Genomic DNA, 15,910 nt, shown 5'->3' on the forward strand with positions numbered 1-15,910 from the left:
CACCAACCTCCTACTTATAAAGCATGTGCTTTACCATTGAGCTAGAACCCTTTAAAGAATTATGTGAGAATTATGGTAGTCCTTGAAATTGCATATATAGGCATTGATTTTAAAACTAGCAATTGCACCGAGAGGTGCAAAGGAACGCCGATAGAAGTGGGAATGTGGAAGCCAATAAGCAAGTGAAATATATGGAAAGTGAAATTACAAAAAACTCAAAGACACCATATTAATCCATTTTAACCCATCTTGCTTGCCCAATAAAAGTTTTGGAGTACCTATTCCAACATTTTATAAGCTACTTGAAAAGAAAAAAAGAAAAAGACACATAAACCAATTTGACCCGCAACTAGAAATTTATCAATAATTGCAATCTTCTTGAAAGGTAGTAGGTCAATATTACTCCAAGCTTGAACTTTTCTTTTTTAAAACTTGTCTAATATCCATCTCCAACAACCAAATGCTGAAAAACTACAATTGAAACACTATTTACTGAAGGACATGCCATAATAAGAAATAGTCTCCCTAAGATTCATAAGCTTTGATTTATGATTCAGCCAAGTAGGGGATTCATCTTGGCAAAAAAAACCCTGATTTTTCCTTTCTAACAACTACTCTTGCTCCTTTTGCAAAAATGTCCTAGTAAAAATTAGTAGCTTCCATAAACTGTTGAATCAACGAATGTGTATTTGAGCCATCTGCAAAGTGGAAAATTGGGTATATTACAATACATATCCTGAAATTTGATATCATATGGATAACCTTTTTCCCCACTGGAAAAATCGTAATCTTTCATTAATATAGTGAAAAATTACATGTAGTAATTGCTATTCCGCATATGCAGTTTATGTTTTGTATCTACAAACTATTCATATATATGGCTGGATTAGTATCAAAAAGTCATCTCGCAGGATGATGCTGTATCAAAAGTAAAAAAATCACCACACAGGATGATGTTGTAAATGTGTTCTGTACATATGTACACCTTGCAGGGTGTTGGTCATGAAATATAAACTGTAGTATCTACATCCACGCTGAATAAACAGTAATCCTTCAAACAATTTAGTGACCATCCACCTGATGGTATATTTGATCTATATAGGGCCTGTGGTAGTACTGATAATGAGATGTTCCCCTCAGTTCTTGTATTATCCATTGTCCTCTTGGAAGGTGCGTGGCTTCCTTGGATAATCTGTTGGCACTGTGATTATGCTCCCTGTAGATATGACGAATGAGTATGGAGTCAAATTTATTTTTGAGATGAAAAACTTCATCCAGCAACATAATGAGTGTGTGTGCGTGACATCTATAATTTTTATTGATCCAATTTATAATAATATTTGAATCCCCATAAATCTATAACTTTCTACATCCATGATGAAAAGCAAAATGCATAAGATAGCGAAGAGATATAAGTTCAGCATAGTTGTTTGTTCCTTCTCCTAGGCCCATCATGACTTTGTAATAATGAGGATCTGAAATATATAGAATGAAACCTCCCCCACAGTCGTGTTGTTGGGCAGCTCCATGAAAGAAAGCCCAAGGAATGGAATGGCCAATGGGATCAGGGGCGGACGGTCTGCGAGCGCATGGGGGAGTAAATTCGGGCAGCTCGCGATAAGAAGTAATGATTTTGGATATAATTGATTGCCAACAGATCAATCCATTTTCAAAAATCATTTTATTCCTGGCCAACCAAACCACCCAGCAAATGATGAGGGGAAGGCAAGGAAGGTTTGATCCAACATGGGTTCGATTCCAGGTTTCCCAAGCTGATGTTATATTATCTCCTTCCCATGTTCCCATGAAATTGATAACATTGGACACGCCATTCCAAATCTGTTTAGTGATATTGCAGAAGAGAAAAAGGTGATCCAATGATTCAAATTGTTGTTTGCATAATATGCACCAGGTGGGTCCATGAATAGATTGATGCATAAGCGCATCCCCAGTAGGGACCTTTTGATGAAGGATGCACCAGAAATATTGTCTGGTGTGGGGAGGTGTCTTTAAGTGCCAAATGTGTTTCCACCAGCTCTGAATGATATCTGGTTTTGTGTTTGAGATCAGGCTCAAGTAGTCTTCTTTGGGAGTATATAAACCAGATTCTACTTTGCTCCACAATAGCTCGTCTGGTCCCTCCTTGATGCGGATATGGGATTCTCTTAGAGCACTTGTGTAGTCCTCCCATCTATGATGCTAGAAAGGTGGTAGATTTAACTGCGCGACTGATTTCCATGCTTGATAGAAGAGGGTAGAGTTTCCCTGGTCTGCGATGTGAGCAATTACCTTAATGTTATATTGCTCAAGAATTCCAATAAGTTCCTGAGGAAGAGAATATCTCCCTACTCCACCAGCCCAAGGATCCAATCCGATTTGCGCCCTAGTGCCATCATTTATTCTCCACGTTAGATGGCTCCAAATAACGGGTAGTGAACATAATAAAGCCTTCCAAACCAAGGACATGCCGATTCTGTTCCAACTTGTCATCCGAATCCAATCCATGATCTGTAATGGCCAGATGTATTTATGGTATGAGATGGTTGTCCAAAGATTTTTCTTGGTAAGTAAAGTCCATCCCATTTTTGCAGCCAGCGCATGTCTGAATAATGTAAGCTATTTAATCCCCCATCTTGCCCATTTTTTGGGCGAAGCAATATTATACCATTTAATCCATGCAAAAGTGCGCTTGTCTTGCCCTCCATTCCATAGATATCTGCAACAGATTTGTTTGAGGCGGGCTAGAATACCTCTAGGTATCCAAGCCAAAGCCATCCAAAATACTGGGGTAGCTTCTAGCACAGATTTAATGAGGACTAGCCTTCTAGCTCTGGATAAAATGCGGTGGCTCTAGTGAGATATCCTCTTCTAAAATTTGGATATCAGCCAAGTCCAATCTGTTATCTTGTGTCCCAAGGGCTTGATCCAAAAACCCAAATATTTGAAGCCCTGATCCAGTGGTCACGGGTTGAATGGGAATCGTTGCATGACATGATAAGATTCTTGTGCTGTAGTGTATGCCAGGGATATGGAGGATTTTGTGTGATTTGCCACCATACTCGTAGATCTATAGAATATGGCAAGGATCTTGTATATAGAGGTCATGTCTCAAATGCTTCCATCCAAGAAAATGAGAATGTCATCCACAAACAGGAGGTGTGTCAGGTAACACTGGTCAGTTATTTTTAAACCTGACAATCTGCCATGCTGCTTCTCATGATAAATGAGTCTGCTCAGGCATTCCATGACAAGCAGAAAGAGGAGGGGTGACAGTGGACAACCCTGCCTCAGACCTCTTTTGGTATGAAAAAAAGGAGAGGTAGAACCATTGATGAGGAGACTGTAAGAAGGGGTGGTAATACAGGCCATTATCCAGTTCGTAAATAAGTGGGGAAAGCCTAGGTGAATGAGAAGCATTTTGATATAAAGCCAATTAACATGATCAAAAGCCTTTTCCAGGTCAATTTTGAGGATGATACCCTTTAGTCGACGGGTTTGAACGGAGTGGATGGCTTCTTGAACAGTGCCTATAGCTTCATGAATCTGCGGTCCTCAAGGAAAGAAAATTGTTCAGGGAGAATATGCTGAGATAGGATGGGCTTGATACGATTTGTAATAATTTTGGAAATGATCTTATAAAGACAGTTGCAGAGGGAGATGGGCCAGAAGTCATCAAAAGAGGTAGGGGAGTCCGATTTGGGTATAAGGGCAATGAAGGTGGAGTTGATGGCATTATACAATTTTCCAGTAGATCGGCATTCCTCCACAACCTGTAGCAGGTTGGTGGCCATTATATCAAAAAAAGCCAAGTAGAACTCTATAGTCCACCCATCCAGGCCAAGGCTCCTGTCTTTTTTGAACCACTTTAGGACTCCCTCAAGTTTCTCCAGAGTAACAGGAGCAGTTAATTCCCCTTCTTCCTCCTCCCCTACCATTCTAGGGAATAGTCCTGCAACTTGAATGATATCTGCTAGATTTGCCTCTTGTGGTGACCTGAAAAGAGTCCGAAAATGGGAGGTGCCCAATCTGGAGAGCTTTCAGAAATTATCAGCTTGTTCCCCATTAGGCAAGGGCACTTTCCATATGGTGTTTGAAATTTTCCTTCCCTTAGCGAAATTCTGATAGAATTTGGTGTTCTCATCACCTGCCTTTAACCATATGGCCCTGCTCTTTAGCCTCCAAGACTCTTCCTTTTCCTTAAGAATCTGGTCTTTCTGCATGTCTAGCTCAATCAACTTAGACTTCTCATCTGCTAAAGGAAAACCAAGATTTCTATCATCCCAATATAATTCCATCTCCACTTCAATGGCCGAGATTTTCTGATCATCGTTAATCTTCTTCTCCTTTACCCAGGCCTTGGTTATCTGCTTTATTTGGGTAAGGTTGTGGCAGAAACCTTCTGCCGCAGATCTGTGATTTGTGATGGGGTGGGTAGCCCAATAGTCCTTGATGAGATTTATATACCCCTCGTCTTGAAGCCAAACATGATTGAATTTAAAAGGGGCTTTTGGCTTGACATCAGGTCCAAGTATCTCCATGTATATAGAGGAATGATTAGATATTCCCCCTGATCCCACCCATTGTCTGTATCTGGAGAGTCTTTGAAGCAAGGGGATCTTGATGAGGACTCTATCCAATATTCTGGCCAGGACAACATCCCCTACTCGCCGGTTCTTCCATATAGGCATATGTTTATTCATGGGGATGTCTGTAAGTTGATGTTGTTCCATAATATCCTTGAAGTAGTCGGAAAGGGGGTCAATTTGGGCTTGGGATCCCCAGGATTCCCCATATCCAATGGAGTAATTTAGGTCTCCCCCAATGATGACATGGTTCTCGCTTGTCAAATTTAATCCAAGAAACAGCTGCCAAAAAATCTTCCTCTTCTGACAAGGTCCATAAATATTGATGATCCTTAAGGTCTCTCCTAGCTCTGCCGAGAAGAGGTCCATTCCTACAAAACCGTTACCTCCGCAAGTGGAGGATACATTAATAGTCCGAGGGTTGTATCCAATGGCCATACCCACAGCACTGCCATTGGCATCCATAGCATGGAATGTCCATCCGGATCTGATGGATAATAGGGCATGTTCAATTGAGGCAGCGCTACCCAAAGTCTCTTGCAACAAAATGATATCAACTAGATATTTATCAATCAATCTCTGCAGGTCTAGTTTTTTGGAGGTACTAGCCAGACCTCTGCAATTAAATGAGAGGCATTTCATGGCAGAACCCCATCTAGGGTTTGCAATGCTCTAAGAACCCCTTCCATGGTAGATTGCCTACTAGATGCTACCTCTGCACTGGCCTTCTGAATGGCCTTTTTTAGGTCAGATTTACGCCCACAAGAGGCCTGAGTAGGTGGACCAGTGAAGGTTAACCCCAGCCCCGACAGTGCTTCCGACCCCGGAATGAGTCTGGAATGGAGGTTGTAGGAATGTGGTATTGCCAGGATCAATGAGGCCGGAGCCCCAGTTTCAGATGGGGTCGGATGGACCGTAAGGGAGGAGGGGGCTATGATAGGTGGGGCGAGGGATATCGCACATGTAATAACTAGAACCATAGGTGCAATAATATCCGAAGAAGGAAACACTGAAAGAGGAAATTAAGAAGCATGAGATGAGAGAGGGGGCAGAGGTGGAGTACCCGATATGCTCGCCATTTCCGCAGCAGCAGCAGCCCTAGCCCTAGTCAATGGAGGCGAGGGCGGCTTGTAGGCTTCATCCACTACCTTAGTGGATTCCCCCGAGCTACCTTTTGAAGCCGAGATGTTGATACGCATAGCCGAAACAGGTACCTAAGGAGCCAACTCCGGTGCTTTGCCCTTTTGTGTTATAGGTGATCTGGCGGGTTCAGCAGTCTTTGCTATCAGTGGACATTCCTTGTAAATGTGTTTGACCGTATGACACCTTCGACACCCGAAAGGAACTCCCTCATAATCCAAGATCTGAATTCTAGTGTAATGCCTCCATTTCAAGGTAATCTTCTCTTCCAGTCCCTCCCTTGTGTCAAAATGAACCAGAATTCTAGCCAGTGCCTGACTTTTTGTCTGAACATAGGTCTTATCATATTCCGGACACGTCCCAAGGGAATTTCCAATTCTAATAAACACTGCTTAATACCAAAATTGTAGGGAAAGCCCAGGTAGTTGTACCCAAATAGGTCTTGCTCCGATTTGTTCTCGTTCCAGATCAAAAAGCAGTGACCAACGCTTGAGGAGGACCGGCGCCATCTCTATGTGCTCGTATTTGGCTAGAATTAGATTTGTGTAGGTTGCCTTTGAAAAATGAAGGGAAAACCATCCCCGAGCTAGGCTCTGAACTTCTGGTAGTTCCTGTAGAATACCACCCCAGATCCCCTTCACCCAATTCGTCAGCCTGGTTGCAGAATATGCCCTACCTCTCACATGACCCACAAGGACCCTGTTAGCCTTGTCCACCACCTCGCCCATAGGAATGTCTTTGCTGAAAGTTATGGTGAGGTCCTTTGCGAAAGTCTTTACGCACTTGACTTTTATCTTCCCTGACCTTGGTGCCGATGGGTGATCCGTTAGAGGGTCAGAGCTTGCATCCTTCAGGGAAGTCGCCGCTTTAGGCTTAATAACCAGAGAATCGAAGCAACCGGATGGAAGGGCATTAGGTTTAGCAGAAACCGAAGGGGGTGGGTTCTGAGGGGGGGATGGGATATGAGGGGGGAGCGGGTCAAAAGCAGGGGATGGAGTCGAGATAGCAGAGAGGAGATTAAGTGTGCTAGGAGATAGCAGGGGGTAGTCCAGTCCTAAGGATTCTAGAGAGAGTGTTCCGAACCGCAGCAGCAAGGCAGGCGATCCCGAAAGCAAGATGATCCGTGAGGCTCCCGAAATAGGAGATGCAGCTCTGTCGCGACTAGTGTTAAGGCTTGGTCTGCGCAAAATGGTTTGTCCCTCGAAAGGGTCGAAGGAATAATCAAGGGCCTCCTCTTCAATGTCCATTTCTTCCATTGACCGAAACCGTTGCTAAAAACCGCCAAGGAAAAGCTGACTGCAAGTGCAGTAGACCGCTGTCGATAGGGCAAAGTGGTAGGGCTACAGGTATCGCGGTAAAACCGTGATTACCGCTTTTAGGAGATCTTTTTGGTGGACAAATTCTTGAACTAGCCTAGTGATCTTACAAGGGTGTGAAAAGCTTGACCTGACACTCAATCCATTTCCTGCATCCCATCAACATCTAGCACCATTTTGTAATCTTTCTTCAAGAAGGTATCCAATCTTGCAAAAGCTAAATACCTTTGTAAGATTGTATCTAGATACAACAAATCTTGTTGCTCTTTGATTTTGTGTTCGACAAAGAGTAGAAAAGAAACAAAATTTAGAAAAAACTATATTCTATAATGGTAATTGTGTCCTGCATCTCCAGGAAACAAGATACTACAAATAAAAGAGAATAGTGGGGCATGAAACTAGTGTTACGATATTCTGACACATAGGAAGTAGTTAAGTATAACTTGGTCTAGTATAGAGTTAGGTAAAGTGTGTTTCTTTGCTATCTACCTTTTGTAACTTATAATCCGACGGTCACGATATGTAGTGATCCGATGGTTCATTCTCTCCTCGGTATTACCGACACTTGATCCGTGGTTTAACACCCGATTGGTCCATGACCTCTATTTAGAGAGCATGGAGGGTCATTTGTAGGGTACCCATTCATGAGAGAAGCTTATGTAAATTTTCATTCTTTTATTAATATATTGTCTGAAATGGTCGCGTTGGCTCAGGCCGTGGACTGTTTCCCTCTTTGAGGGTTTTAACCACGTCAAAAATACTGGTGTATTGATCTGTGATCTGTTTGTGAGTGGTGTCCTTTGATGTTCTGTCTAAGGAACTTACCCTGTAAATTCCTACATGGTATCAGAGCTATTTGAGGTCCGCGTTCGTTGGTGATCCAAATCTGAAGCCAGTAGAACTGCATCCGACAGTCGTTTCCTAGATCTACTGTTTCTGACTACTTTTGGGCCGAGAGGACTACTTTATTGTGTTAGGAGCATCTGTTCCAATGAGGAACCCCTTTTGTTTCATGCAAAAAGGTTTCCGGTAGCCCTAGCTACGTCATTTTTAAGATCTGGAGGTATACAGTGTTTATTTGCAGTTTACAGTTATTTTCTCTCTGTTTATTTTGGTTTCGGTTTATTTAGCTTTTTGTTTTTTTATTACCGGATCTATACCTTTCATTTCTACGTATGCTCTTTGCCCCGTGACTCTATTCGATCTGGGAAAATAAAAAACAGAAAGGAAGGATTTTTCTCATGTGTATGCTCTTTTCTGCCGTGCCTTAGTGTGATCTTGGAAAATCAGAAACATTGAGGAAAATATTTAGTTTCCGGCTAAAGCTAACTTTGAGCCATAAGGTTTGTTTTTTTTGTATGTCCATGTTGGGTTTTGTGTTTTCTTTTTTGTAGGGAAAAAGAGATTTCTCAAGTAAGCACACAGCCAAAAGCTTCAGCGACAAAAAAAAAAAAAAAAAAAAAAAAACCCTTTCCTCTTTTCCAAAAATTACTAAACTTTTAGTTTAGCTCACTTGGTCCAAAGCTACATTATGAGAGTAGAGGTCTTGAGCTCAAGTCTTCTTTTTTTTGAGCTAATTAGATTAAGTTTGGAAAGGGGGCAGAATTTTTTTTATAACATTATCATTCATTTCCGCACATTCCCGCACTTCGTCGGCATCTTCATCAACTTTTCTTCAAAAAGCCATAACTTCTTCATCCGGAAGCCGTTTTTAGAGCCGTTTTTTTTTAACCAGCCTAATTTTTCGAGATCTTTCCATTGAAAAACTTAGTTTTAGCATCTATAGCTTTAGTTTCTTTTAAAATGGAATGTCCATGCCAAGTTATTCTTGACAGCACCAACTACTTCCAATGGTGGTACTACATTGTCGATTTACTTAGAAGTAAAGGTCTCTACAGAATAGCCTCAGGCCAAGAAACCAAACCGAAAGATGAAGATAAGGCAACTAAATGGGAAAATAGGCAATATCAAGCACGATGGTTGATAGGGATGTCTATTTCTCCAGATCTTAGATTCCATATTGCAGAACTTGATACTCTTGATGAAGCAATGAAACAGATTACTAAAGTTTTTGGAATTAAAAAGAACTTAAAGCCCATCAACTCGAAAATGAGTTGCTTACATTGGACCCCAATAATTCATCTGGCATTGATTTTTTTTTTCCAAGTTCAAGACCCTTAGACTTCTCTTGGAAGGTGTTAAGGTTAAGAAAGAAGATAGTAACCTTATCTATTCCATTCTTACTAAGTTGGGACCAACCTACTCTGTGTTTGTTTCCACCTTCCATTCTACAAGAGAAGCCTTCATTTCTCAAGGACAAGCCTACAGGTCCCCTTCCTTTGATTCCTTTTGTGATTGTTTAATAAGAGAACAAGAAAAACTCTTACACCTTGGTCTTCTTAATCTTGGAAACTCTTCTAAGAAAGCGTTAGCCACCTAGCAACAACCAAATTCAAAGAATCCTAAGAAGTTGTATCCTAAAAGGAATGGTCCTAAACCAAACAAGGGTCCTAAGCAATTTCAGCCTCAAAATGAAAAATCATTTCAACAAAATGATAAGACAAATAAAAACAAAGGGAAGAAGACTGATAGACATTGCAACTTTTGTAATCGATATGGCCACTTAGAATCCAAATGCTTTAAGAAGATGGAAGCCTTGGAAGCAGCAATGAAGAAGCATAACATCCATTTGGAGCACTCTTCAACTTCAACTTCATCTTCAGAAATAACACTTTCTGCATGTGGTTTTCAAGCATCTCGGTCTGGATATGCACTAAATGTATCTTCTTCTTCTCATTCTCATGAGTGGCACATTGATTCTGGAGCTTCTTATCACATGGCCAAAAACAAAGCCATGTTTTCTTCTTTAAATGATTGTAACACCAAATATATATATGTTGGTGATGATAGATATCTTAGTGTTGTAGGGACTGGAACTGTTCATATAGACAATGGTTAATTTAATGATGTATTATGTGTTCCAACCTTATCCTGCAACCTTCTATCTGTATATCAGATAACACATTCAGGTGAAGGTAAAATTGTTGAATTTTCACCTCATGATGTGGTAATTAAGGACCTAAGAGATCCTAGAAAGCTTTTAGCTACTGGCATTGCTGATGATTCTACAAGGTTGTATAAGTTTCACAAATTTGGGTCATCAAATATTCCCTCGGTATTTGTTGCTCATAATGATGAAGTGAGCAAACTTTGGCATGAGCGATTTGGTCACTTAAACTATTGCTCCCTTCAGAATCTATGTAAAGAAAATATGGTGACAGGTCTTCCAATGGTATCTTGCAGAGATGGTGTTTGTTCAAGATGTGTACTCGGAAAACATCATCGGGATAGTTTTGAAAAATGTGCCTCTTGGCACACCTCAACCCCTTTATAGCTTGTGCATAGTGATTTATGTGGTCCACTTCCAGTTTTTTCCTTCTCTGGCTACACGTATTTCTTAACTTTCATTGATGATTTCTCCAGACACACTTGGGTATGCTTCTTAAAACTCAAGAGTGAAGTATTTAACATGTTCTTGGCCTTTAAGGCCTTTGTTGAAAAACAATGTGGACATCAAATTCTTAAGCTAAGATCTGATAATGGCGGAGAATATGTTAACAACAAATTCATCAACTTTTGCACCGAGAATGGAATTCAAATGTAACATACTGTTCCATATACTCCACAACAAAATGGTGTAGCTGAAAGGAAGAACCACACCTTAAAGGAAATGGCTAATTGTATGCTTCAATCTAAAGGACTTGGTCTTAATTTTTGGGCAGAAGCAATTAACTATGCAAATTACATAATAAATCGCACTCCTGCTAAGGTTTTAAAGAATATCACTCCAGAAGAAGCATGGAGCTCAATTAAACCAGATGCAAGTCGCTTTCATGTTTCTGGAAGTGAAGCATGGGCCCATATTCCAGATGAGAAACATAAAGCTTTAGAACCTAAGAGTGAAAAATGTATTTTTGTTGGATATTCTGAAGATGTCAAAGGATATAGACTTATTCCACTTAAGTCCAAGAATGTTATCATTAGAAGAGATGTAAAGTTTGTTGAAAATATATCGGCCTACGAGCCTAGTTCGGCGGATGTGCCACCTCTCCCTATCTCTTCTACTTTTGAAAATATTTCTTCTTCAGATGATGAAAACGAGGATGAAAATCCTCCCCCACCTTCTCAAGATCCTCCTTCAGCTCCTCAACTTCCAAAATGGGTTTGTGCTACTCGGGATGGAGTAGGTGATCTTGCCGGTGATCCTGCAGATTAGCGACGTACACGTTCTTAGTTCGATAGAGCCTCTTCTTTACCGACTCAAGCTTCAGCAAATTATGATCCTGACACCTTTGCAGAAGCTTCAGGCCATCCAGATTGGGATGAAGCTATGAATGAAGAATATCATTCATTATTGGCAAATGATACATGGGATCTTGTTCCTCTACCAAAGGGACGAAAACTTGTTAGATGCAAATGGGTTTACAGAATCAAGTATGGACCAGATGGGAACGTTGATAAACATAAAGCTCGTCTTGTTGCTAAGGGTTTTTCACAAGTTGAAGGCATTGACTATACTGAAACCTTCTCCCCTGTTGCCAAAATGAACTCTATCTGCCTTGTTCTTTCCCTTGCTGCCTCTTTCAAATGGGAAGTCCATTAGATGGATGTTAAATCTGCCTTCTTACATGGGGACTTGCATGAAGAAATCTATATGGAACAACCTATTAGCTTTATACAAACATACTCCAACCTTGTATGTCGGCTTAAGAAATCCCTTTATGGTCTCAAGCAAGCTCCTCGAGCTTAGTATGCCAAAATGGATAACTTTCTTTTAGAAACTGGCTTTTCTAGGTGTCATTTTGACAATACTGTCTACACCAAGAAAGTGTGCAAGTCTCTTATCATTCTTGTTCTTTATGTTGATGATCTTATCTTGACTGGTAGTGGTCCCAACCATATAAACCATGTGAAGCCTAGCCTTAAAAGGAAGTTTGAAATGATAGACTTAGGACACTTACATTATTTTCTTGGTCTTCAAGTCTTGCAATCCAAGGAATGTATTTCCCTTTCCCAGTCCAAGTATGCCTGTGATATTCTACGCCATTTTCACATGGAAGACTGTAAGCCAGCCCCTTCTCCCTTTTAGTCTGGAGTCAAACTTTCAGTCACTTGTACTTCTCCTGAAGTTGATGCTACCTTATACCATCAACTTGTAGGAAAACTTTTGTATCTAACCCATACTCCTCCTGACCTTTCCTTTGCTGTTGGCCTTGTTGCTCGATTTATGCAAAACCGACATGAAAGTCATTGGAAAGGAGCTAAAAGAATACTTCATTATGTTCGACGTACAGTTCGGTTTGGGATTCATTACAGTGCCGAAGCAGCTCCTCTATTGGTTGGTTTCACTGATTCTGATTGGGCTGGTGACCCTGATGATCAGAAGTCTACTGCAGGTTATGTGTTCACTCTTCATTCAGGACCGCTTGCAAGAAACAAGGTGCCATTTCTCTTTCTTCAGCAGAAGTAGAGTATCGTGGTGCTGTAGAAGGTAGTAAGGAAGCCTTGTGGCTTCGTTAGATCCTGTCAGAGTTTGGCTTTCAACAACAACATCCAACTACACTTTGGTGTGATAATCAAAGTGCCATTCAACTATGCAAAGATCCAGTCCAACATCAGTGCAACAAACACATTGAACTGCACATGCACTTCATCAGAAAGCTCATTCACAACCATTTTCTTGAAGTGCAATATTGTTCAACAAATGATCAAGTTGCAGACATCTTTACAAAGGCTCTCACAGAGGCGAAGTTTACTAAACTTCGATTTATGGTTGGAGTTCAGGAAGTTGTCACTAAGGGGGGATAGGCTCTAGTGCCTCCTTCCTTCTCCTATTGTTTCATATTTTTACATCCTTCAATCCTATCCCAAGTTGTTCTTAAGGGGGGATGTTAGGATATTCCGACACGTAGGAAGTAGTTAAGTATAACTTGGTCTAGTATAGAGTTAGGTAAAGTGTGTTTCTTTACTATGTACTTTTTGTAACTTACAATACGACGGTAACGATATGTAGTGATCCGACGGTTCATTCTCTCCTCGGTATTACCGACACTTGATCCGTGGCTTAACACCCGATTGGTCCATGATCTCTATTTAAAGAGCATGGAGGGTCATTTGTAGGGTACCCGTTCATGAGAGAAGCTTATGTAAATTTTCCTTCTTTTATTAATATATTGCCTGAAGTGGCCGCGTTAGCTCAGGCCGTGTACTGTTTCCCTCTTTGAGGGTTTTAACCACGTCAAAAATACTGGTGTATTGATCTGTTATCTGTTTGTGAGTGGCATCCTTTGGTGTTCTGTCTGAGGAACTTACCCTGTAAATTCCTACAACTAGATCACAATAGTTCTTGCCAAGACCAAGGCTAGCACTACCAAGAAAATACAATTTTACATTACCTGTGTCTTCTTAGAAAGACTGGTTGGGCTTTGGGGATGCTAATAGAGGTCTCTAACAACATCTCACTAGACAAAATCTAGATGCAACAATCATGCATAGAACAAGTAAAGAAAAACAGTTCAGCATGCTCAAACTTATATGCATTACTAGTAGTGAAGCAACATCTCAATTTAAACATACCATCTCTTTAACACGCTCCATTTGATCCCTCCTGAACGTATTCCCCAATAGCCACTGCAGGTTCACAAAGGAAATGAAGATACCATAAGGGAGAAAATATATTGCTCCTCACCAAATCATTAACACACAAGCTAAAATCAACAATAAAATTTTTCATAATTAACTTCTTGTACTCTTCTGAAGTGAACACCATTCAATCAGAGATTTTTACCTCATCGCAAAATACATGAACCCACTGGCCATCAGTAGTCCTCTTAAAACCACCACTCAAACCACCACATAGAGCACAGTTCATACCAAAACTAGGCATACCATGGCTAGCTACATTTGGATGCCTCATGTCTTGGAGTTGGTATTGCCAGTTTAAAGCTTCACATGGCTGACAATACCATCCTCCAAAAGAATTTCTTAAAATACCATAGTAATCTTGGTGAACTACTACCTGCAATATAATGTTGACATGAAAATTTTAAGATACCCACTATAATCCACTGTAACAATACTGCAGTAAATAGAGAGATAAAAATAAAATAGAGGAAGGAATAGCTAGATTACCCAGTACTAATTGTAAAGAAAAATCGTGTTTGATCAAGTAGATTCTCGCAATCTACAAATATCGCACAAAAGAGATTCTTTTCTTGGTGATATAGATGACACCTGGTAACAATCAAAATGCCTTTCCAATGGAACTTTTTCAACAAGTGGTCGAGACATTGTCTCTTTATCCCATAACATTGTCTGAGAAGAAGAGCTTGGGCACCCAGCGGTAATGTTCTCTTTATACTATCACATAAATGTTATCGGACAACTAAATGTATCAAAAGCAAGATGAAGGATCATGTGATAAGCAAGTTCTCTAATAAAAAAGTTTAACATAGTTAAAACTTCCATTCACTAAAATGTAAATAGAAACCTAGAACAAATACTTCTAAAAAAATCTCAAATTTAGATGATTTAGGGTTAGGTCCAAATACACATCTTATTTAACGCACTGCAGAACAAACAACATACATTTACCATTTTCATAGGCACTTGTGTATGCCTAAAATCTTAATAACTGCCACTGCTCCTACATGACACAATTATTTGATATTGACCACTTCACATTTTAAAAAAGATGATATTCAGTTAAGACATGCCATAATTTTGTCCATGACTGGAATGTCACTTAAAAATGAATAAATATTTTTTAAAATACATTCTTTAGTATGAAACCATATAATCCATTGCCCATTATTCTGTGGCATCAGATCAGTTCTGGGATAGGCATGACTTCAAGTAAACCTCAACTGTCTTGGTTTAAACAGAGATCCAACTGCATCGTACAATCTTAACTATCAATCAAAGACAAACTACAAGGTTTAGTCCCTATGCTGGAACTAGCTAGAAAGCAATATGCTTAAATCCCCTCCCTCTCAAATATTATTATCTACAAATGATACAAACGAATTTGAGATATTCTTGGCCCTCGGATGTGTTTTTAGTTCCTCCTTATTTTCTACTAACAAACACTAACAATGGTTTTAGCAATTTACACCACATTGTTGTGTGTTTGATGATGATCCTGTGTTTGTTGTGAAAGGATCTATCCTCACCCAAAGTAGGGAGAATATGGACGTAAGAAGAATTGACCAAATAGTAACTATTGTTGGTGACCAGTTCTGGTGACCCATTAATCCCTTGAGGAATGGATAAAGATGAACAATTACCCACACAAAGAAAAACAATTTTCCAAATAATGGCCCCCAAGATTGATAACCACTATTAATAGCTTGGGAAATACTTGCTACTACAACAACAAGATTTACCACAAACAAAGTAGCTAGAGGGATGAGGAGACTGGTCCACTTAAAAACATAAATCTCAGCAAATTCACCATCTTCATCTGAAGACTTTGATGTGACAGTAAAGTTTGTGCCAATCCGTGCTAGAACTTTCATTAACCCTTGAAAGACAACAAACATATGTCCTCATACACCTCCAATAACCAAAAATTTCTCATTCCTCCACCATTTATCGATGCCATTGTACTCCAGCATAGCTTTAGAATAACAGTTGTAAAAATGTAAATAAAATATAGTATGAAGAACACACTTGCACAGTTGCTAATCTACAGATCAAAATAAATATAAAAATCAGGGGGAAAATGTGAAGCATTGTATGAGAACAAAATCCAAAAAAAATATAAAAGACAGGTTGCATTAGAGGTGTGTAAAATCTTAACAAGATTAAGGT

General features: G+C 40.0%; 1 protein-coding gene across 1 annotated transcript; it reads right to left on the reverse strand.

Annotated features, from left to right (window-relative positions):
• Positions 1 to 4,037: 4,037 nt before the first annotated feature.
• On the reverse strand, positions 4,038 to 5,048 carry LOC149149103 (uncharacterized). Its single transcript, XM_089442387.1, has one exon. It carries the CDS (start codon positions 5,046 to 5,048, stop codon positions 4,038 to 4,040), a length of 1,011 nt encoding a protein of 336 aa, XP_089298513.1.
• Positions 5,049 to 15,910: the final 10,862 nt, after the last annotated feature.

This window comes from Pinus tabuliformis, chromosome 9, assembly GCF_031772625.1.
Source record: "Pinus tabuliformis cultivar Carrire ecotype Pingquan chromosome 9, CPIR1, whole genome shotgun sequence".
NCBI classification, from domain to species: domain Eukaryota; kingdom Viridiplantae; phylum Streptophyta; class Pinopsida; order Pinales; family Pinaceae; genus Pinus; species Pinus tabuliformis.

Bases quoted from the DNA above. Each gene is read 5' to 3' on its own strand.
- LOC149149103 (XM_089442387.1), bottom strand. From the start codon at position 5,048: ATGGATGCCAATGGCAGTGCTGTGGGTATGGCCATTGGATACAACCCT.